Source organism: Natator depressus, chromosome 8, assembly GCF_965152275.1.
Source record: "Natator depressus isolate rNatDep1 chromosome 8, rNatDep2.hap1, whole genome shotgun sequence".
In the NCBI taxonomy this organism is placed as follows: domain Eukaryota; kingdom Metazoa; phylum Chordata; order Testudines; family Cheloniidae; genus Natator; species Natator depressus.
The window spans coordinates 53,864,306-53,889,177 of record NC_134241.1 but is presented as its reverse complement, the minus strand read 5'-3'; the positions used below and the strand labels follow the sequence as shown (position 1 = coordinate 53,889,177).

Below are 24,872 nucleotides of genomic sequence, written 5' to 3'. Positions count from 1 at the left end.
GGATATGTTTTTAATATTGTTCCAGTCATTATCCCCATCCCATCCCCCACACAAAGAAAAAAAATAAAACAAAAAAAGTCAGATCTTCTCCTGCTGCCACCCTCCCCCACATTCTTCCTCCTTACCAGTCTCTGGGTCACAGCTCTCACTGTGCCCATTACAGGTACACAGCACACACAGACTGTACGGCCCAAGGCTAGGTGTCTCCCTCCTATAACCTGGGGCACAGTGCTCGCAGAATTGCCCATGGTATCCCGCTGGGCAGGTACAACTCTCCACCCAGGTTGCAGGGGTTCCAGGCTCAGGACGAGCACTCACAATAGTGACATCATCCAGGTATCCAGCACCTGGAGAGATTGGGAAGGGAAGCATTTAATTACCCACACATGAAAAATGGTATGATATGAGCCCAATACAGTATATTTACACACAAGTCAGAGATAGACCACACAGTGTCGGAAGAGATGTGTTTGCTATTACTTTTGCAGGAAAGTCAGCAGTTGCTTAGGTTGATGAGAGAAGGATGCCAGGTAACCCAGACAGAACAAAGGCCAGAAAGCAGAGAGGGCAGTTCCCTATGGATGAGATACACAGGTATGTAGAGGTGGCAGCTTGCCAAACAGCCGCCATACAAAACATAGCAGGGTTCAAAGAACACGATTTGTGTAAATACATTTTGGCAGTAAAAATCATGCCTTGTGTGTGCACTGTTTATAGTTCTATTCAGAAACCAAGAATGGTTCCTAATCTTCCCGGTTACAAGGACAGACAAGCCCTCTTGAATCTTTAAAACGTATGCAGTGAATTCTTCACCAGAACCACTCTCTCACAGTAAGAGAATGAAGAAACTACCTCGACGTCCCTCTGCCCACTCTCTTTTGGGTTTTTCTCCTCCAAAGTCATCTCCCCTCAGTACCTTAAGGTGACTTTCCCTAGCAATTCCTCTTAGGCAGAGTTCTATGACAGATGTAAAATGATTGTTATATGTTGATGTAAGGGTGTTTGCTCTAGTGTAACAGCTCTAGAACTCCAAACAGAACCCCACGTATCATGGGATATTAGCAACAGCTGGAATGCTCATCAGATAAGTCACATTGCCCACTTTCTACCCTCTATTTTATTATTGGTACATTCCTCTTGTGTAAAAAAATTCCACTTCAAATTCTTGTAGATTCCCAATCTAAAAAGTTCATACTTTTTTTTTTAAATCTATTTGTTTTAGCATGAAAATCTCTCAAGGGTGTTCAAGGCCATTGATGTTCTGTCCTTAATCAGAGCCAGTTCCCACAGCACCTCCTTATGTGGAACTCCCGTTAAAGTAAACAGAGGTTCTGTAAAATGGGGAGGTTTGGGGATCAGGCCTTTCCCACTTAGAACAATTATCTCTCATCAGTTGTGTGTTTTCCTGTCTCTTTCCTCTTTACATTACAAGTGTAATAGCAGTAGAGTAGGTGTCACACGTGTGTTAAAGAATCCTGGCATCTCTGCGGCCACTTCCTTCAGAATTCTGGGGTGAATCTGGTCTGCTCCCAGATTTTCATTAATCAGGTCTATACATGGCCATGACAAAAATGCTAAAGACATTTTTTTTTAAAAGCCCAAAGGAACAGAGACTGTGGATCCTTCGCCTCCTGCAAGGGATTCGTATCACAGTGACAGTAGGTACCCTGCAAGTGGCCCAGAAAGCAAGATGGCGGACTGATGCAAAGCATGAGTCATGGACTGACAACCAACCACCCTTAGATATTTATAATTAGGCTCTGAAATATGCTGGCCACTGTCATTCTGCAGCAGTGAGATAATCTGCTCCTCTCCTATATACAGCTGTTGTAGAAACCACACCATGTCTCATCCCTAGACCCACTTTCCCAAGTAGTGGAATGACTCACTTCTCTCACTGTATGTCCCACGGATCTTGATAGAAGTCAAGTTGTAAAGCAGCTTCTGAAACTCAAATGGGGTAAGAGAAGGCCTCCACGGGTAATCTGTTGCTTCATGGAGCCTATGGAAAAGAGGTATGTATAATTTTCTATGCTTACAGCTTTCACATGCTGATGGCTGTGCTCTTTCAATGGACCATTCGAGCAATTAAATGTTGTTACAACACATTTAGCATATAACTATGTTCTACTACTAGGCCATGTGCACTGTATTCATCTGATGGCATGATTATGAATTCCATTTCAAAAAAACAACATTAACAGTTCTGGTTTTCTTACTGTCCCTTCTGAGAACACTGTCCACCCCAGGCTAGATTCCTGTTACAGCAATTACTCTCCTTCCTCCCCAGTCAGCCCCGACTCTTTCAATGTTACAGGGAACACTCACTCACCTGAAGGCATACTTCACTGTGTTCTCACTAGGATAGGAGTTGCCCTGAGCAATAAGAGGCACAGATACTCTAAGCCCAGCCCCTTCAAGCACCAGGTCCTCTGCAGAGAGACGAGTGTCCCGCCTATCCACCCGAAAGGAGAAGGTCAGATTTTGAGCATAACTCAAAACCTGGTTGCCCAAAAACTTGTCTGAAACAGAAACAAAACTCTTATTAGGGGCAGAAAAGTCAACATTTACTATATGGTAACATGGTGAATTTTTAGAGAGATCCTCGTCTCTGACTCTACTTACCAGGTGCAATGAAATAGATAGGGAAATAGCTGTCTGAGATAACAGAGATGTCCTGGGTTTCCACATTCCACTGGAGTAAAATTTCAGAGCCATCTCGCTGTTCAGCACGCCACTCTTCCTCCCCTGAAATACAGATTTATAAGGGGAAATGCTCCATAAGGTATATACTGTGACATTGCACTGCATATGTTTTATGAAAATATGTTTACAAGTGTGAGTATAATGTAACTGGAATATGCTTCATGCAAAAGGTGTCTTGTAAGGTATCATTACAAAGCTTATAATCTACAGAGTGTGTTCATCCTATTTGTATGAATGTATCATTCTTGTATCAAACTAGAAATATGAAGTATTACTCTGAGGTCCTATTGTAATTATGTAAAGTGTGGGCCATTAATGGTGGCTTAGGATCTTGATGGCTCCCATTAACTAGAACAATTGGTTGTAAATGGCTCTGTTTACTTGTAAGCCTTCCTGTATTCGAGTGAGAGTCAGGCTGGAAAGAACGGAGGCTTGGGGTCCCACGGGACATGTGAGCATGTCACCTGGTACTGGAATCCATCTTAAACCTGGTGCTTTTCCATTTAGAAGGAGGGGTAGGGACCAAGAGAGACAAAAGATTCCCGCCTTGTGCCAAAGCTATAAAAGGGGGTGGAACAGAACAAAGGGGACTGGAAGTCATGAGAAATCCCCTAGTTAGCACCTGAGCCGGAACTGACAAGACTAAGGAGTCTAGTCTGTGAAAGAAGCTTATTGGAAAATAAGGTGAAGGTGAGATTTACCTGTATTCAGTTTCTTAAATGTGTTAGACTTAGACTTGCGTGTTTTGTTTTATTTCGCTTGGTAACTTACTTTGTTCTGTTATTACTTGGAACCACTTAAATCCTACTTTTTATACTTAATAAAATCACTTTTGTTTATTGTAGAGTAAGTGATTAATACCTGGGGGAGCAAACAGCTGTGCATATCTCTCTATCAGTGTTATAGAGGGCGGACAATTTATGGAATTTATGAGTTTACCCTGTATAAGCTTTATACAGAGTAAAATGGATTTATTTGGGGTTTGGATCCCATTGGGAGCTAGGTGTCTGGGTGCTGGAGATAGGTGACTTGCTGAGCAGTTTTTGGTTAAAGCCTGCAGCTTTGGGGGTGTGGCCCAGACCTGGATCTTTGTTGCAGCAGACTAGCATATCTGGCTCAAAAAGGCAGGGTTCTGGAGTCCCAAAATGGCAGGGGAAACGGGCTCAGAGGTAATTTCAGCACATCAGGTGACAGTCCAAGGGGGTCTCTGTGACCAAACCAGTCACAGATACCATATCACTCAAGAAACATAATGTGTCGCCCAGGGAATATCTAGCTTACATTTTATGCACTGGTGCAAACATGCTTTAGGAAGTTTGTGTCATTGTTTCCACCCTCTGACAAAGAGAAACTGCTACGTTACCAGTTCAAACCCAGAACATACAAAGTACTAACTTCACGCACATTATGCCCACCATTTTCTCTAACTTTCAAAGAGCAGAGTTTTTAAACTGCTCTATCACCAGAAAAACATGCAAATATCTGGGGTTTTGTGAAATTTGTAGAGACTTTCCTATTTTGAAGTTCAGGCTTCCATAAAACTGTGTTTTCCAGAGGAAATTTAATTAAGAAACGTGATTTCCAAGCTGCATAGGAGCCCATACAGCTTACTGCTGCATGAAAGCAAAAAGAGATTTTGTACAAAAAGTGGGTCTTGCCCTGATTTTAGGTCTACCAACAAAAACAACAGGAAGCAGCCAGAAGACACATTTTGCCAAAACCACACTGAACTCAAAACCCAAGAGTTGTTATATTATAAAGTTTAGAAGCCCAAACTTTTGGCTAGGTTTTCAAATTGAGCAAATGCCTTCTCCTAGCTGCCGGCATTAAGCAGAAAGAGAAGTGTTTACATCCTCAGTACACATATACATTAAAACATTTCAAATCTAGATGCCTAAAGTCATGCACATAAACCCATATTTGGCCACCTAAATAAAAATTGCTTGATGTTTGAAGATGCTGAGCACCTGCAACTCCTATGGACTTTAATGCGTATTGTAGGTACTCAGCACTTCCGAAAGTGATGCTACATATTTAGGTACCTACAGTTTGAATGCTTTGGCTACAGTAACCCAGCACAGGGAAAGGGGAAGAGGAGCAGAAGGAAAGAGTTAATTTTTAGATTGAAGTCCATAGCATAGCCTTGAAGTCAAAGGAAGATATCTCTTTACCAGTCTGGAAGTTGGAGATGATGCTGTAGATACTGTAGCCAACGGCATTGGTGCAGACCGAGGAGTGACCAAAACAGAAGCAAGGGGTGCAGCCTCTCAGATTGGCTGGATCCAGATTGAAAAATCCAGGTTTACATCTAAAAATGGGCAGGAGTAAGAAGTTATTTCTTCATCTTTTTTCAAAACACACAGTGACCAAGAACACTCCTGAGACATATGCAACACAGCTATTGAAAGGGCAAGTCACCTCTCACAGTGGAATCCCTCCACGTTGTCCTTGCAGGTACATCGTCCTGTTTCAATACTGCAGTCATCTGTGCTACCAGCAGGATTGCATGAACATAGCCTGATGGAGACAGTGGAGAGGAGAAAGAAACCCACTGAGAACTGTGTACAGAAACCAGAAGAGAAGAAAGTTTACAGGAAAATTCACACACTCCCCTCTTGAGCAGTAGCTCCTTCACTTTCTACTTTAATTATAGGAAAAGAATCCTTTACCTGCACCCGGCCTCTGAGAGGGAGTGGAACCCTGGCTGGCATCGGTCACATTTATCTCCCATCACACCTGGTTTGCAGCTGCACCGGCCGTAGTTATCACACTGAGTGCTGAGAGAGCCTATGGGAACAGGAAAAAAAAGGGAACTTTAACAGAGCGTGTGATTACATTAGCTGTTGCAGATCAAACTGGGTGCTAAGAGAGCTCTGGGGGAAATGCAGGGAGAGGGAACAGAAGAACAGTGATGTGTCACTCTGAGGTCTAGAATGAAAACTTGCCAAGAGCCTAAGGGCAGCATCTGATTTACATGACTGTTCATAAACATGCATCCCCCATGACATCACTCAAATGATATTGTTACATCTGTGCTTCCAAAATAAAGCTGTACTGACCTTGCACTTGTTTAGCTTCCCCTTCCCTCTCTCCCATTTCCCACTTCTATTCTCATTTTCTCCTTGTACCATTTTTGCTCCTTTCCATTGGGTTTTCTCCCTTCTGTCTCTTCCATTCTCACTGTTATCTCTGCATCTCCAGTTTATCCCATGCCGTCTCATTATCCTTCCCTCAGTACAGCACTCGCAGTCTTCTTTTCCCCGCCCTCCTTTTCCCAAGTCTCTTCTCTGCACCCCAATCATCTTCATTTCCCCCTTTGCCTAGTTACCCCCTGATCAGTTCCCCTCACACACAGATTTTCTTCCTTGGTACTCCCACTTCTCTGCCTTCTCAAGCCCCACCAAGTCTACAAGTGCTGCTAGCTCTCACACAGATAATACCCAATAAGCCCCCTCTCCTAGCCCATGCTTGGGGTTAGACTGTCTACATGTAGGTTTCCCTTTTTCAGCCAGCCTGGGCTCTCCCCAACTTTCCTGTATTGCAAGATAGGCTCCTGAGCATGGGCTGTTCTTGGCCAGGTCAGCCTTCTCTTTTACTGTCTGTGGTCAGGGAGTGAGCTCCTAAAGGACACAGTGCTGGAACAGCTCAAACTTCTCCTCCTCCCTATCAGGAGACCAGATGACAAGAGCACTGAGAAGGAGCACTTGGCCTCACATAGCTCACATGCCACACGTCATACTGGTAGAATTTAAATTCTAAGAAACCGCTATACATCACACTTGATAGACTTTGAATGCTAACCCAAATAGTATTGAGGAGGTTTGGTAGAGGAACACATGACCTCTAACCAGGGGTGACAGTAAGTCGAGTGACTTACCAGTACGCTGGGGCCAGCTCTGGACCCCGGAAGGGGCGGGGCCTAGGGCAGAAGGGGTGGGGTTGAGGGGGTCAGAGCCAACCTCAGCCCACCCTGTAATGTAAGTGTCCCCCACCACCACCTGGGTAGCAGCAGCAGCAGCCGCCCAGGGCTCTGGAGGCTATTTAAAGGGCCCAGGGCTCCCCTCTTCTACTGCTCCGGCCCTTTAAATAGCTGCCGGAGCCCCGTCGCTTCCCCAGGTAGAAGCAGGGGAGCCATGGGCCCTTTAAATAGCCCCCGGAGCCCTGGGGAAGTGGCGGGGCTCCAGCGGCTATTTAAAGGACCGGGGTGGCAGAGACAGCTGGAGCCCTGGACCTTTAAATAGCCCCTGGAACCCCCCCACCCTAGGACTCTGGGGGCTGTTTAAAGGGCCCGGGGCTCCCCTGCTTCTACCACCCCCGCCCTTTAAATAGCCCCCGGAGCCCTGCAGCCGCTACCCCAGGGCTCCAGCAGCAGGGCTCTGGAAGCAATTTAAAGGGCCTGGGGCTCCAGCCACTGCTGGGAGCGCCCCAGGCTCTTTAAATTGCCCCCTGGGGAAGCCGGGCTGCCCCAGTACGGTGCAGCGGCTCTTGCTGGTACGCTGTACCGGGGCGTACAGGCTTACTTTCACCTCTGCCTCTAACAGACTCCAAAGCAAGCCTCACGTTTGTAGCAAGGAATTGTCTTAAGCTGAGTTTTATAAAACTGCATCTGAATGAAAATTTTGACCTTTTTTCCCCCCTTGTGAAAGCGACACAAACATGCTCCCTGAGTTTGGTCCAGAAGACACAGTTTACTCAGCTTCTTTAACTCTTTGAAGAGAGAATGGTTTCTTCCAGGCATTTGTTTGGCTAGCAGTCTGGAAAATGTCATTGTTCTAAGGGCTAGTAAGTGAACAAATATGTAAGATAATGCAACTTTTTAGGTATAAAAAGGAATGGTTTCTGCCTTCCACTTCAGGCTGCACTAAAAGGCTGTGTGTAACAGTAAGTGAAACAATTATAAGAGGATTAAACCAGACTGAATCATTAAGAGTGAAGGACTCAAAAAATCTATCTCATATACAGTCAAAGTTCAAACTCCCTGTGTGATCCAGTCTATAATTGTTTATAAAACATTACGTAGATAAAAATATCATCCTAAATCAACTCCCCACACTTTTAATACACACTGGATGTCAGCATACCCTGGGCTACAAGTCAAGGGCCTAGTATTAAGTTATAAAGACCTTTGTAATTTGCCGCTACGTACCTGAGCAATTACCTCTCTTCCCATGTCCCTACTTGGCATTTACAGTTGGCCTGACTTGATCTTAACATAAGGCCCAGGGAGAGTTTGGGGGTGAAGGCAGGGAAGAAAATGGCATGGGCATGCCTTTCTTGGTCAAAAGTTTTTTGAAGGTGGAACTTCCCTTCTGGAGTTTAGAGGGAGATAGTGCTTGCAACATGCTCTCAAGGCAGCTGGGGAGACACCTAATAGGTGCCAGACCTAATTTATTTCAGCTGGTCTATTTTGGATTATCAGCTCTTACCTTAGCTTCCACTACCTTTTTGTTTTCCCCATTCCTCTTATTACTTGTGGGACTGATCCCTATACAGGTCAGGTAATTTGCTTGACTATTAGATTTGTTCTTGTGACAAAAACTTTTTCTTTTTAAAAAAAAAGAAGAATCCAGCGGAGTATTTTGACTTTCCTTTAAAAGGAGTTTTTTTTAAAGTTTGCTTGGTTCACATTCTCTGGTGCTTAGATACACCACCACAAATGTCTTACTTCATTCACCCTTTAATAAAACAAGGTATTCAAACTGCTGCTTTTGGATACCTAGATGATTTGAAAAAATTCTGCGGGACTGCAACAGCTCCAAAGTTCCACCTACTGGGTGTGTCCAGGGCCTTGCCCATCACTGTAGCATGTTATAATACACAGAAAAAGCCCTTCTAGAATGCACTTGAAAAGGAACTATTGTATATGCTGAGTATCTGCTTAAAGTCTATGAACTTGGCTGCTGTGCATTTTCCTTGAAGCAAGGAGGTTACTTAACAATTTTAAGTTGAAATACTATAACTTGTGCAAACTTTTTTTTTTTTTTTTTTTTTTTTAAGTTTACAGGAGGGAAGATTCTGCATCCTGACTTACCAACAGCATTACAGTTACACGGTAGACATCCTTCATCACTTCCAAGGCGATAGAAGTTCTCCCGGCACCTTTCACAGTTGGCACCATCAGTGTTATCCAAGCAGCCTATGCAGTGACCACCATGGCCCGTGGAGCGGTACAATTCAGCATCAAAGTAACACTCCCGTGACCGCCCATTGCAGTTACAGGCTGTGGGAAAAGGCACAAGGTTAAATCAGTTCATTTCCATAAGAAGGTATCCTACTCTCACCTACAATACTAGACCTGCCCCAGAAACAAGGTGTAGAAAGTCAGTCGAAGAGTGATTGGTCTGGGAGAAGATGTACATGATTATTATATCAGAGTGCAATGCAACAAAAACAAAATGAGTTAGAAATTAGTCTGGGGTGAAAGAAAAGCAGATGTCAAAGAGTCAGAGAGGTTCTGTTAGTGTGTGATAGGGATGTAGGTACTGCTGGTACACACAGACTTAATCAGCAAAGACAGATGGAATCTAAACAACTCTGCTCTTGCCATTCCAGTCAATGAAAACAGCAGCATGGGCCAGAAGTATTTGTTTTCCTTCCCTCTGCTAGGTGGAAGAAGCTAGTCTTAACAAGTACTCTGTTGAAAAAACACTGCTTTCTACGTATGTCAGAAGGAATACTAGAGTTCCATGCTGCTCCCTTGCCAGCTGGGCTACAGCTTTCCACCCTTCCTGCTGCCTTCCCACACAGTAATGCTGTTTCAGGCATGCAAAACAGTGAGAGACGATAACAGTGACACAAGCCTTCCAGAAAGGCCTGTGAGAAAAGTTTCTTCTCCCTCTCATGCAGAGAGATTTCTATGTCTAGGGAGTGAGGTAGACAAGACACTGGTTTCACTGGGCTGTCAACTGAAGTCACAGGACTTATATCAACAGCTGGGACCTTTTAATACTCATACACGGTCAGACAGGAAGAAGGTTCCTGTCTGAAAGTCTTCCACCCTCCACCCCCGTAAGTAAACTACGAGGAGCAATAGCTCCTAACAGAAGACCATACAAATAAACTGGCTTGCTTTTAAGAGAGATACATTAGAACCACTGCACCTCTGCAATAGCCTGGACTGGGATGAAGTCTGAGTGTATTCTAGAGATCAAGAACTGACTGCAAAGGGAAGAGGTCACTGAATACTAACTGAACTCTTCAGTTAAAAGGCCACTGCATTCATTAGGACCTGCAGTATACTGCACACCAGAAACAATCCTATTTCTCTTTCTTCTGCGGCTCTCTAAGCACCATGTCCATATAATTTTGTGGTGTGCAACTACTACATGAAGCAATTCTATTCTCCAGTAGGTGTTCTTCTATAACACACCCCTTGTTAGAGATCTGTCAGTGATACTGGTGGAGTTCAGATGGGAGTTTCTAGCAATTCTGTGAAGTATTTCTACTGATAAGCACAGGACTCAGCCTTCAGATATCATTCTGCACCCTATTTCCAGAAGCTAAGCAATCTTCTGCTTCATGTTAATGGAGTTCAGAGCTACGTCATTACTGTGTTCATTAAGAACCATGAGACACTTGGGCATATTTCTTTGGGTCCTCCTGAGGAAAAATGGCACAAAAATCTTTGTTAGTGTAAGATAACTTATGCTGAACCAGGATGCCATGCAGGACTGAAAACTATCCATTTTTTCAGAAAAGAGACTCCCCAGGGCTAGGACTCAAATGCATCCCTAAAACAAAGTCCCAACCTCTTTAAACAAGTTGCTGGGTCAGTTCTACTCTAGGTGTGCTCAGCCAATTGCATTTACTATATTTTATACTAGACTGAGGCAGGGACCTAACTTGTTTGCATAGCACCTAACACGATGATACCCAAATCCTTACTGGGCACCCAACCTGGTGCCACAATATAAATAATAAATGGTAACAACACACCTGCATTAATGGGTTCTGCCACAAAAGGCCCTTGGGTCCTACATTACATTTCCACTACATTCTTGATAACCAAATGAGATGTCTATTAAGTTTTAGCTTTGTCTCAAAACAAGAGGGAAACCCTGTGAGTCTGGTCCTTTTTCTCTGGAAGTTTGGGATTTCACTGTGATAGGGCTTTGCTACAAACTTCCATATCATTCAAATGTTTAATGGAAGCTATCCATTATGTGCAGACTGGGTGGTTTCCAAATGTAACAGGCAAGACTTTCAAAAGTGCCTGAGTGACTTACAAGCACAAGTCCCAGTGATGAAGGGAGAATTTTCTGTAATATTTTTATAATGCTGATGCGTGCCTCAGTTTCCCCCACACTTTGCCTTGCTACACAGTGGGTGAAAAAGGGGTTAAATCTGCTCTTGGGGCAGAACAGGAGACATGGCTGTTTGTGTCATGTCACTGTCTGGAGTGGAATGAATGTGTCACTAAGGAACTGGCTGGGCCTGCTGAAACTAACCTATGTCAGTACAGAATCTGGAAAAAGACAATGGGAAACCCCAATGGCCAAGACATTGACATCTAGCGACCAACAACCCAGAGGATGGAGGTTTTCTCCCACCTCTTGGCAGGGAAGCAGAGCAGGGGCTCCAGCTCGAGCACAATGGACCAAGAGGTGTCAGAATGCAGGGTTAAGAGCTGGCTTTTGGCGGGACTCAGCAGCTCTCACCTTGAACTGACAAAGAGCCAGAGCCAGAAATGGGAGTCCACAGCAGCTTGGCAGACTTTTTGCACTGGCTTGGCCAGGATGGACTATGGCTTAACCTTTGCCTCTCTTTGCTGACCTAAGGACCTTCAGATTCTCTATGCCAGGTGACTAATAAATCCTACTCTGTTTTGCAGAGGCTGCCTGGTGTCACTGCAAATACTCACTGAGAGCATTGCGCCCTGAAGGGGTACAGCACAAGCCTCCCACAGGAGTCTGGTTTGGCTGAGTTCACTGCAAGGAGCCATGGAGAGACAGGGATCGAAGGTGCCTGAAGGTCCAGTCTTGGAGGCCATGGATATGCCCCTGTGGAACTGCATGAACCCCTGGGGTTCGGCACACTAAAAAAGGTCACTCCCAAGGGACTGGTTACAGGCTGTGGCATAGACCAGACCCCATGGATCCATGACAGCTCCAGGGAAAGTCAATGAAACACTTATGCTCCTAAGTCACTTACGTACTTTTGAAAATCCCACCCATCATGCGCTGCAACTACATGGAGCTGCCATGCAAACACACACAGGTATAAAAGTGTTTGCACGCTGTTTAAAATGTGAATTCTAGTATGGACAGAATTTGACAGAGTAAAGAAGAAATTGGGACTTGCCAGGAAGAAGGGAAAGGGAGAAACTAAATATTAAAAAGACTTTTTGTGCTTGGCTGCCACCTGCCTGATGGTAGAGGTGGTGGAATATACCACAGAAAGATTTTTCTTGTACAAAGCCACTTACACAAACATTCATTGGCACTCTCTGCTGTTGCTCTTCTCCATGGCCGGTCATTGTAGAAGGGAAGGCACTTCTCGCAGTCTTCCCCAAAAGTGTTGTGTTTGCAGTTACATGACAGCTTCCCAAAGTCATTCTTCACACACTCACTTGCATGGCCATTGCACTTGCACCTGCAGAACAGGAGAAATGAATGTACTGACTTCAGACATAATACGTCTTAAGCTTCCCAGGTCCAGGTCACACACACAGCAGGCTGATATCCCAGAGACTGAAGACTCTCAGAAGTCTGGCCACTTTCCTTAAATAGTGAAGAACTTTTGTGGAAAAAACTTGACTTAAGTTTTGTGGCAAGGACTACTCTGGTTTCTATGGCAGATCTGAAATTCTGTGGCATATAAAAAAATGGAGGTTTTTAAGTCAATTAAATATGAAAATGCCCAGCACCACAAGTATTACATCATGTGAGTTCATTTTTAATATTAACATTAAATCTATTTAGTTTCAATTTTGTCTACTTACAGTTTACAATCAGCAATGGTAATACAGACAAAGTCTAAGATCTAGGAGGGAGTGTTGTGTGGATTTCTAACAGGATAAAGTTCCCATGTTATAGCTATTTACGTTTGACATAAGTGAAACGGCTCTTTCAAGCATTTAGATACAGTTTTGGTTAGGAGTAATTACAGGCTTCATAAAACACATTTTACTTTAGCATATCTCAATGTGATTAAGTATAATTAATGTCCTCAAAGCAGCCTAATGATTAAAGCACTATGACAGTACTAAGTATGGCTTTTTATTAGTAATGTTTTACTCACCTGCCACCCACAGCAAAATCAGAAATTGCATAATAATAGGACTTGAGAACTTTTGGATCATTGAAAACTTCATCTCCAAAGGTGTTCAGACGATTGAGGGTCACTCGGATGTCAGTAGCCGTCACCCATTCCTAACAGAGATAAAACCCCCACCAAAATGAGACTCAAACCACCAATGCAAAGCTCAAATGCACTATACTGTTCTCGTCATTAGCACTAACATTCACATAAAAATAGGGTTGGTGCCAGAAGTCACTCATGAAGCCCACCCAATATTTTCTCTCCTCATCTCCTGAGAGCCTGCCCTAAAACTTTTGCCATTCCCTCTATGTTTGAATGTTTTTTCTTGCAAACCCCATTCAAATACATTTTCCAAGCTCCTTTACTAACTTTATGTGCTTTCTCCAGTCTTCTCATGCCTTTGCTGCTATGTGCTAAGAAATAGCAGTAAAGAAAATATCTTCAGCAAAGAAAGAACAAGATGCAAGTGTGTGCACTTGCAAAACTGCACAAATCTAATGAACAGCAGTTCCCTTGCAAAACAGCCCAGCAAGAATGGAAAACAAATCTTGTGTATACTAAATTTGCAGCCAAACACCTCCAGACAAAAAGGCACAGAGACACACATCTGGGTGGGAGAGGCAGAGGGAGAAAAACAGCACTTTTTTTTTTAAGTATACTCAGAACATACATACAGATGAGGCAAGTATTCAGTTTCTAATATCAATCTATTTTCCTCCATTATCTCTGAAATGCTGGATGGTCCGCTGTATCCATTTGCTAAGCCTACCAGTATATCAGAGATATGGATTTAGTTTCTAATAGGTTTCCATAGTGCACAGATAATAAAGGGCTTCCCTGCCTCTTATCCAATTCCTACCCGCATACCTGTAACACAGCACTGTTGTCAAAATTGTAGGCACTGGGACGCCCCTCCAGTGTTGAAAAAGCCACATTGCCACCTGTGAGCGGAGAGATGTCACTGAACTCATCCGTGCAGAGTGCCTGCTGTTCATCCTCCCCAGTCCGGATAAAGCCTCGGTTTAATTTCTGATACGTGTTCTCACAGGAGCCACTGTAGTACTGGTAAGGCACCCACGGCCCATCTTCCCTGGTACGTTTGTAGATGGCAAAGCTCTCAGGCCGGCTGGTGTGAAACTTCAGGCGCACATATGTGATGTCAAAGGCCTTTCCTGCAGACAAAACAAATCAACCTTGTCGGCATAGTTCACAACAAGTAACACATTATAAAATGTATGACAAAGCCCAGGTGAAAACCTGACCTCTGAGCTCAAACTGGCAGAACACACAAAAAGGCAAGTTCAAGTGTCACCAAAGCAGTTCTGTGATGGACATCAGTTTCATTTGTTTGACAGCTTTGTGTTGCACTTCTAAACATTTACGTAATTTCTATATTCCACTGTACCTTAAAACTCATGTGACCTCTACACAGGCATACACTGCTAGTTACTGAGGCTGAGCAACATTCACATTTGTTTTCAGGGGGTTTGAAGAATTGCAACAAAATCTGCTAAAAAAATCTAATTTCTCAAGATTATCTATATCTTAATTTTGTAGATCATAAGAACCAGAATGTTTTCTTGTTATGAATCCCAAACTCATCACTGACAAATCCTCCTTAGTCCAAAGAGAACAACTGGTTCACAAAACCCATCTCTGTGAAATCTATTAACTCTTAGAACTCAGGAGCTTTGGGGAAAGGGAAAATTTATTTTTACTTAGAAAAGAGGGTGTCAATACTTTCAACATTGTTCCCAGAAGTACGCTCCTGTACAGCACAGGCCACATAAATCAGACAGTTACAAAGCAGTGCATTAGTGCTTCAGTCCTTCAAGACCTTCAAACCTTGCAAGGAATAAGAGGAATTTTTTAAAAATACCTTCATCTGTTCCCTAAAACGGTGGTGATGCAGTGTTGAAAGATAACATAGCAACTCATGCCTACAGAAAAGTCTCACTTATAAAGAGATGAGAGTTAATCTGAGTATTAATGGGATATTGTTGTAGAAATGCGTAATCTATAGATTTCAGAGTAACAGCTGTGTTAGTCTGTATTCGCAAAAAGAAAAGGAGTACTTGTGGCACATTAGAGCCATCCGATGAAGTGAGCTGTAGCTCACAAAAGCTTATGCTCAAATAAATTGGTTAGTCTCTAATGTGCCACAAGTTATCTATAGAGTTTTCCAAAAGCTATGCTGTCCCAGCCCAGTATGGAACTCTCTGTATGGTGAGCCACATCACAGTGAGGCATCAGAGTCTAGTGACATAATTGTCTATAGTACAGGTAAGTAGGAGACAGGACTTACTGACTCCTTTGCAACTGAAATAGTTCAGAGTTTAGTGTATTCTGGGGGTACTTTCACATCAGTATGGGCAAGTGTCCTTACAGCACAACAGGATGACAGTGTCCTGCAGATCAGCTGCCTTATGTGGAAGTATAACATTGTATAAGTATAACGTTGTATAAGGGGACATGCTGGATACATTGTATATGAGAGGGCATACCAAAACATGTTACAAAGTATCTGAGGGAGCACACGTAGGGACAGTTAGCTTTTGAATGGAGAAGCAATTAAGATAGAGCCAGCACGTCTAAGAAGCAGGCATCAGAATGGAAGGTGTGAAGGGCAATTAGTTAAGTTAACTGGAAGCTGTTAAAGGAGATTGTTAAGGGTGGCAGGTAATTGAAGATACGTGACTGGTCTCAGGGATCTCGAAGGGTGGTGACTAAAATCTTTTTCTTCTTCTGTCTGTAACTTCTCTGTAACTTGTTCTCCAAAAAACTGTATAAATTAAGAGACACAAGCTCCACTCGGGGGGCTCACTTCTAAATGTATTAGCAGAGCAGCTTTGCTAATAAAACAGAGTGGTCTGATAAATTGTGAGTCTGAGTCAAACTTTGACAATTTGGAGGTTCTACCGAGATGGCAAGCGGCTTCACTGAGGCTGTGTGATCCCTGACTGCCTTGCAGGATGATTGTGTCAGCCGGCGCCTGGACGCTTAGTCCAAGCGATCCTCCACAAGACAGAAAGGTACACAGAAGCAGCGCAGTCTATGCCACTGAACTTGTTGGTTCCCACTCTGTTCGGGTAGGGGTCTTTGGATCCAGCTTCTGGAATCAGACGTCTCAGGTAATTATTATTTTTGTGCTTTAACCGGTTTGAGGACTGTCTTGTCTTTGTGTCTATCCGTCTTCCCCGTGGTGTGTGGGTGAATCTGGGAGCCATCTCTGTCCGGAGACTGGCTGACCAAGGGGTCCCCGTCCCCACGGTCTGAATAAGTGGAATCTGCACAGCTGCAGCCGCACCACGCCTTGGGTATAACCCCTCGTGTGAAAGCAAGGGCAGTTGAGGCAGTAGCCTGTGGGCTCCTTTCTGTGTGTTGCACCGGGTACCGCTCTGCTGAGCCCGAATTTCCTTCTTGTGTGAGTGCTGTGTGAAGTCCTCCTGGATGGGTAATCAGAAGTCTAAGGTAGAACAGTTCCCTAAGAGAACTCCAGCTTATTTTATGTATTTTAGGAGGGGTCCAGACTCTTGTAGGTTTCTTGAAAAATGGTCCAAATTAGCTCTAGAGAACCCCAAATTACAGTGGCCACTGTTAGGTTCTTGGGACAAGGATCGAGTGGACGCTTTAAAAAGCAAACTCGTCCTCCCAAAAACCAAATTGGAGAGAGGAGAAGTAGACTGCTTCATGCAGTGGTGGGAAGAGGCAAATCGTAGATGGACTGAGTCAAAACTCACCTCTCTTAAAAATTCTATCAAAAAACTAACAGTTCAATTGGATGCAGTCTCTCCCACCACTAGTCCGAGCGCTCCCCTTTGCCCAGTCCTGTGCAATGATCCAGATCAAACCCGACCCCCACCATACTCCTGCGCAAATAAGAAATCAGAAAAGGAAAAATCTTCAGTGACTACAGATAATGAAAGTGAAGAAGATACCCTCATTGGCCTCGCAGCTCTGCAAAATATTATGAAGAAGAAATCCAAAGCAGACTGCAAAGATTCTCTTGACATCTCTTCTTGGAAAAGAGAACCTGATGGGAGGTTAATGAGAGACTCTGATCAAACTGTTGTGGCACCCTTACGAGTCCTTAACATGGGAGAAAGTGAGTCCATATGGGATTATAAGCCCTGGACTCATACGGAACTTTTATCTATAGTTAAAAGTTTTCCCAAACCACAGGAAAACTGTCAAATTTGCTGAGGAGTTTCTGTTAATCTGTGAAACCTATGAACCCTCTGAGACAGATCTCCTCCAACTGTGTAAATTGTTAGCTCCTGCCAGTTATTATGAAAAATGGTTGGCTGCCGCAGACTGGCCAGCTGAGGCACGCCACTCAACCATAAAAAGTACTGGCCCAGATTCGGCATACAGAGACCGGCGTATGGCTCTTTCGAAGCGCCTGCATCAAGCCATTCCCAAAGTGTGGTCTCCTAAAACAAACTGGACAGCAATACGTTGCTGTAAGCAAGGGCAAGGAGAAAGCCCAGGCGACTATAGGTCCCGGCTAACTGATATTTTCCTACAACATTCAGGAATACAAGAGCCCGATGTAAATGGGCAGGGGGCCTTGGCACATGCATTTGTTGATGGTCTTCTCCCTGCCACAGGCAGCATGTTGAAACGAATAAGTGTGGGATGGGAGACTGAAACCATGGACAAATTGCTGGCAGTAGCAGAGCATTGCCACGGCACTTTAAAAGGAAAGGAGGAACAGTCCTCCCAAAAGTTAATGGCTCTGCAGATACAGCATTATTCAGGACTAAGCAGACCACACCGGGGACAGGGACAGGGTTGCGGAAGGGGGCGGGGGGCTGGATTAACTGGGGTTTGTAACTACTGTAAACAGCCTGGACACTGGAAAAAAGAGAGTGTCCAAGACGACCTAATAATTGTATGGGAAATCAAGTGAACCCCCCGCTGGTTCCTCCAGCTGATCCCCAACCCTATTTTTCACCCCAACAATGACAGGATGCTGGGGAACCTCACAAAGTTTTAGCTCCCTTATTACCTCTGTCCCCTACTGGAGAATGTGTCCTGACTGTAAATGATCTCTCTCTCCCTTTCCTTGTTGATACTGGAGCTTCTCTTTCTACAATCCGCACCACTGACTTGCCTGAGGTTCCCCGATCTGGAAAATCTGTGTCTGCTGTTGGCATTACAGGGATCCCTACCTCTTTTCCCCTCTCAAAACCTTTGTCTGTTCAGGTCGGTCCCCTCTCTGAGGAGCATGCATTCCTCCTCTCCGATTCCACCCCTACAAACCTTCTGGGACGGGACTTGCTATGCAAACTTGGCTGTTCTATTTACTGCTCCCCAGATGGTGTCTATCTGCAAATCCCTCAGTCTTCCTTATGTGATTCTGTAGCCTCCCTGCTGTCTGAAACTTCCCTCTCCACTCCGGTCCCTTGCTGTCCCTTAACTCCGTCCCTAGAGCACCTAATCTCTCAGGTTCCTTCCTCCCTATGGCCATCTCACCCATCTGAAGTGAGCCGATTAAATACTGACCCAGTTCGGATTACTGTAGACAATTCCAAACCTCTGCCTCGCCTGTCTCAGTATCCTTTGAATCCTGAGGCAGAGGCTGGGATTGCTCCAGTTATATCTGCATTAAAAGAACAAGGAATTATTGTCCCTTGTTCCAGCCCCTGTAACACCCCTATCCTCCCAGTTCAAAAGGCTGATGGCAAATCGTGGCAATTTGTTCAAGACCTTCGAGCTATTAACCGTATTGTCATACCTTCTTTTCCAGTGGTTCCTAACCCTGCTACAATACTAGCGTCTATTCCTCCAAATGCAACCCACTTTACTGTTGTAGATTTGTGCTCCGCTTTCTTCTCTGTCCCAGTTCACTCTGAATCCCAGTATCTCTTTGCCTTCTCCTACAAGGGTCAGCAATATACATGGACTACCCTTCCCCAGGGGTATACAGAGAGTCCATCCTATTTTTCTCAAGCCCTAGCCAGGGATCTCGCTGATCTGGTTTTCCCATCAGGATCCACACTGATCCAATATGTGGACAACTTATTCCTGTGCTCCCCCTCTCTGTCTGCCTCAGAAACTGATTCACTAACACTTCTCACAGCTTTAGCGAACAAGGGTCATAAGGCTTCTCGCACAAAATTGCAGCTCTGCCAAACCTCTGTCACACACCTAGGCTTCCTTCTCTCCCAGGGCTCCCATACACTCTCTCCAGCCCGGGTACAAGCCATCCTTAGCTTTCCCCAGCCTTGCTCTCCACGCCAGGTCAGAAAATTCTTAGGCATGACAGGGTTCTGTAGGCAATGGATTCCCCAATATGCTTCTCTGGCTAAACCACTCCAAGAACTCACTCGATCCTCTGTACCTAACCCCATGCCATGGCCGCTTGAAGCAAATGCTGCTTTCATCTCCCTTAAGCAGAATTTAGCCTCTGCCCCTGCCTTAGGGTTACCTAACTATGACAAGCCTTTTACCCTTTTCTGTCACGAACAATCTGCTTGTGCCTTCGGGGTTCTTACTCAGGAGCACGGTGACAGAAATCGCCCGGTGGCTTATTTTTCTGCAACCTTGGACCCTGTAGCCCAGGGTTTACCCCCTTGCCTACGCGCTGTAGCCGCTGCAGCACGCCTGGTCGAGATGTCTGAGTCCCTTGTCCTCCGCTCTCCTCTCACTCTCATGGTTCCTCATTCTGTGGAAACTCTCCTTCTGCAACGCAACACTGCTCACCTCTCCTCTGCTCGCCTCACTAGGTATGAACTTTTGCTGCTTTCAGCCTCACATATCACTATTAAGCGCTGCTCCCGGTTAAACCCTGCTACCCTCCTTCCTTTACCTAGTGATGGTGAACCCCATGACTGCCTTGCAACTGTCTCCGCTATCACTGTCCCGCGCCCCGACCTTTCAGATGTACCTCTCCCTAACTCTGACCTGGTATTATTCACTGATGGGTCCTGTTATAGAAATGACCAAAGCCACCTTCTTGCAGGGTACGCTGTGGTCTCTCTCTCTGAGACCACAGAAGCTGCGCCCTTACCCTCTGTGACCTCTGCCCAGGTGGCTGAACTGATTGCTCTAACCCGTGCCTGCTTTCTAGCCGAGGGGCTCTCTGCCACTATTTTTACTGATTCTCGGTATGCCTTTGGGGTTGTGCATGACTTTGGCACCCTCTGGCAGGCTCGAGGTTTTCTTACTTCTACTGGTACCCCTATCAAGAATGGCCCCTACATTGCCGCCCTCCTGTATGCAGTTTTACTACCGTCTGCCTTGGCAATTGTTAAGTGTACTGGCCACTCAGCGGCAGACACCGAGGTGGCAAAAGGTAATGCACTTGCTGATGCTGCTGCAAAACATGCCACCACTATAAAACCTTCACCAGAAGCGTTTCTTGGTCCCCTCTCTGTCTCTGTAATGCCACCATCCCTGTCTCATCTCACTCAGTTCCAGGATTCTGCCCCAGAAACAGAGAAAGACTCCTGGAGTGCTTTGGGTTGCTCTTTGCATTCTGATTCCCTTTGGCGATCGCCCACCGGTACCTTTGTAGCCCCCCTCTCACTCTACCCGTCTCTAGCCACCCTGCTACATGGTGTTTCGCATGTCGGCAAGGAAGGGATGGTCTCTGCTATGAGTAAGGCGGGGTGGTGGGCTCCCCATTTCAGCTCCTTTGCAACCTGCCACTGTGCCGCTTGTGTTACTTGTCAAAGTCACAATGTAGGCAAATCTGTAAAAGTAACACAAGGGTTCCGGGGTTTGCCTCAAGCACCTTTCCTACACTGGCAACTTGATTTTGTACAAATGCCAAAGTGTCAGAAATACGAATTCATTTTAGTTATAATATGTCTGTTTTCGGGTTGGATTGAAGCCTTTCCCTGTCGCAAAGCTGATTCATTGTCTGTTGCAAAATGTCTGTTAAACCACATTATCCCTACCAAGGGAATTCCTGCCACGTTGTCTAGTGACCGGGGAACACATTTTACTGGAAAAATTGTTCAACATCTAAACCAGGTATTACATGTCACCCACCTGTTGCATTGCCCTTACCATCCACAGAGTGCAGGGGCAGTTGAAAGGCAAAATGGTGTGCTTAAAAACAAAAATCTGTAGTTCCACAGGGTTAAACTGGCCAGCTGCTTTACCACTGGCCCTTATGGAAATTCGGTCATCCCCATCCCAGAGACACAAACTGAGTCCATTTGAAATCATCATGGGACGCCCTATGCGAACAATGGCTACTATTACCCCAGCCCCAGACCTAAACCTAACTCACAGCACGCTCCTCCAGTACTGCAAAGGGTTAACGCAAGCTGTGAGCTCCTTCCATTCGCAGGTGCGAGCAGCTTGGCCAACGGAACCCACCTCTGCTGCCTGTCACACTCTTGAGCCTGGTGATTGGGTCTACCTGCGGCACCACCTTTGGAAGCATGCCTTGGAACCCCGGTGGAAGGGTCCATACCACGTACTGCTCACCACCCAGACAGCAGTGAAATTATCCGGCATCGCTGCATGGATCCACGCCTCACAGTGTAAGCCAGCGCCACCTCAAGGGGACCAAGCACCTCTGCAAGACCACGCAGAACCAGCTTCAACCCCAGAAGACAAAGAGGAACAGCCTGCAATACCTTACAATCTGCACTCTCGTAAGGGTTGCCAGAAGCACAGGGTAAGCAGACAGCAGGACCCAACAAACAAGAAGCAGTAGTGAGCCTAGAGCCTGCTGGATGTAAAACCGTGACTGCGGTTCCCTCGAAAGGGGTTGTCGGAACCAGAAAGGGTCCTGCTTCCAACATGTGTCCTTTGAGAAGCTTAATCCTCAGCTACTGTGTCCTGAGGGTCTGGGGAATCCAGAGTGACAGTGACAATTCTTTCATCCAACAACAGGTGCAGATAGCCCAGATCCTGAATATTTCTAATTGCTGTGTCTGCAGCTACATCCCAGCTCACTCACAAGCTAGTATCCCCACCATGGCAATCCCTTTGAATTCCTCAGAGCTTGCTGGAGAACCCTATCCACTTAAAAGGACATGGAAGGAAAATGACACTTGGGGGCTGGGAAAAACATATGTTCCTAAACTTATAAGTGTGGTGAAAGGAAAGGGCCACTGGTGCTGGGTGTGTAATGGGACAGGGCTGAATCTAGGGAGGAGCAGCTGTCTCCAGTACATCATGTCCCATGGTGTATGGGACTATTCAAACAAGGTTGGAGAATGGCGAACCGGGTATGGAAAGATAAACTTCCTCTCAACCTGGGATCAAACCAAAGATTCAATCTCTTGCTCCCCCGACAGCCTCCCTGAGAAAAACAGCACCATCTACAAATGTCATGTGAATGTTACCTCTTCTCCCAGTGAAAATCATCCTGTGCCCTTTGGGGGATACTATTCCTCCTTCGTAAATTCTTACATGTCAAAGGGTTGCAGTCAACCCTTCCCAGCTTTAATGGGACATCATTGGGTTTGTGGGGAAAATGCTTACACTGTGTTACCAGCAAATTGGACAGGTATCTGTTATCCTGCTCAGCTTTTCCCACAATTCCGGGTACTTCAATCCCTCCCACGAAATCACCTCCGTAATTTCAGGCAAAAAAGGAGGGACTTGCCAGATGCTAAATGGTATGTGGATAACATAAGCCCCTTAACTTGGGAAGAAGCTGTTGGCATTTCTTTAGTCCCAGTAGGGGGGGTAATCCACCATGCAAAAAGGCTTTTAAGGTTACAAGCGGTGGTTGAGATCATGGCCAATGAAACAGGAGAGAGCTTAAAAGCTCTAGCCAAAGAAGCAGGAGTGGTCCGACAAGTGGCCCTCCAAAACCGTCGGGCATTAGATATAATACTGGCAGCCAAAGAAGGGACCTGTGCTCTAATTGGAACAGAATGCTGTGTATACATACCTGATAATACTAATGAGGTAATAAATCGTGCTAGCCATCTGGAGCAAATTGCATACCTTCCCCACGAAGAACCAAGTTCCTTGTGGAAATGGATAAGTAACTTATTCAATTTCTCTAGTCTGGGAAACTGGTTGTTTCAAGGAATCCTGACTATCCTATTTGGAATTCTAATAATCTTTGTGTGTTTTCAATTGATTTCTTGTTGTATCCAAAACTGCACAAGACACACCATCCATCAGGTTACCCCTAACCAGAGTGCTAATCTAATGTTGTTAAATGTCACCAGTGAAAGTAATGAAAAAGAACGATTGATGTATGGAATCCAGTAAGTCATTGGTCATGGGCGTAGCCTTGACCAAAAGGGGGGATTGTGGAAGTATAACATTGTATAAGTATAACGTTGTATAAGGGGACGTGCTGGATACATTGTATATGAGAGGGCATGCCAAAACATGTTACAAAGTATCTGAGGGAGCACACGTAGGGACAGTTAGCTTTTGAATGGAGAAGCAATTAAGATAGAGCCAGCACGTCTAAGAAGCAGGCATCAGAATGGAAGGTGTGAAGGGTAATTAGTTAAGTTAACTGGAAGCTGTTAAAGGAGATTGTTAAGGGTGGCAGGTAATTGAAGATACGTGACTGGTCTCAGGGATCTCGAAGGGTGGTGACTAAAATCTTTTTCTTCTTTTGTCTTAACTTCTCTGTAACTTGTTCTCCAAAAAACTGTATAAATTAAGAGACACAAGCCCCACTCAGGGGGCTCACTTCTAAATGTATTAGCAGAGCAGCTTTGCTAATAAAACAGAGTGGTCTGATAAATTGTGAGTCTGAGTCAAACTTTGACACTTAGAACATGCGCAGAACTATGATGCAGATTCAAAAAGCCACAGATTCACTGTACAGTGTCTGCCTGTATCTCATGTGAACAACCTAGACCTATTGTATGTAAGATACAGAACAGGGGTGGGCAAACTTTTTGGCCCGAGGGCCACTTCAGGGTTGTGAAACTGTATGGAGGGCCGGGTAGGGAAGGTTGTTCCTCCCCAAACAGCCTGGCTCCTGTCCCTTATCGGCTCCCTCCCACTTCCCGCGCCCTGACTGCCCCCCTCAGAACTCCCAACCCATCCAACCCCCTCCTGCTCCTTGACCCCTGACTGCCCCCTCCTGGGACCCCTGCCCCTAACCACACCCCGGGACCCCACTCCCTATCCAACCCCCCCCCCGCTCCCCGCCCTCTGACCGCCCCATCCAACCACCCCCTGCTCCCTGTCCCCTGACTACCCCCCTGCCCATTATCCAACCCCTCCACCCCCTTACTATGCCGCTCAGAGCAGCAGGAGCTTGCAGCCATGCCACTGCACTCCCTGGCAGGAGCGGTGGGCCAGAACGCTGGCGGTGCAGCAAGATGAGACTGCGGGGAAGGGGGGACAGCCTCCCTGACTGAAAGCTCAAGGGCTGGGCAGAATGGTCCCGCGGGCCGTAGTTTGCCCACCTCTGATATAGAAGCTCTGTCACAGTGTGTTTATGAGTCTTGCATATTTAAGAATTACGTCCTAGTTAATCACTCCTCACTCTTTTAGTGTTTGATCTGATACTATTTCCTGTTAATACACAATCAAATGCAAGGCTGGGAATAATACTGTATTAACCTAATAGTGCAGTATACACAAGCACAGTTACAGGGGAGAACAATCTGGCACATACCAAAGACCCCACCACACTTGCTATGCAGTTACAAAACCAGGAGTAACTAGGATGCTTATTGCTATCATGGAGTCCTCTTTCACTACTCCGTGACAGCCTTTACTTTAGAATTTGGATCATAGGGCTTGTGTTCACTCAGCTTATCCCCTGGGAAGGACAGAACAAGAGGGAAGTTCCTGGCCAATAAGCTTAGAGTCTCTGAAAAGACTTTTCAAAAAATCAAGAATAATTTAGGGATTTACAAATGAAAGATGCTTCCTCCCCCCCATGACAGTGAACGTAAAATGACCTTCCCACCCCATACTTATCTCCCAACAGGTTTGTGGCAAACAGCAAA

General features: G+C 45.3%; 1 protein-coding gene across 1 annotated transcript in view; it reads right to left on the bottom strand.

Moving 5' to 3' along the window:
• LAMC1 (laminin subunit gamma 1) overlaps positions 1–24,872 on the bottom strand; it is a 139,390-nt gene that overhangs the window by 19,704 nt on the left and 94,814 nt on the right. The window contains exons 2-12 of the mRNA XM_074961100.1: positions 13,834–14,138; positions 12,946–13,076; positions 12,131–12,297; positions 8,738–8,926; positions 5,376–5,493; positions 5,125–5,223; positions 4,878–5,014; positions 2,626–2,748; positions 2,333–2,522; positions 1,890–2,002; positions 126–347 (exon numbers count right to left, since the gene is read on the bottom strand). Of these exons, the coding sequence (XP_074817201.1) occupies positions 126–347; positions 1,890–2,002; positions 2,333–2,522; positions 2,626–2,748; positions 4,878–5,014; positions 5,125–5,223; positions 5,376–5,493; positions 8,738–8,926; positions 12,131–12,297; positions 12,946–13,076; positions 13,834–14,138 (1,794 nt within the window). The remainder of the gene's footprint in view (positions 1–125; positions 348–1,889; positions 2,003–2,332; positions 2,523–2,625; positions 2,749–4,877; positions 5,015–5,124; positions 5,224–5,375; positions 5,494–8,737; positions 8,927–12,130; positions 12,298–12,945; positions 13,077–13,833; positions 14,139–24,872) is intronic.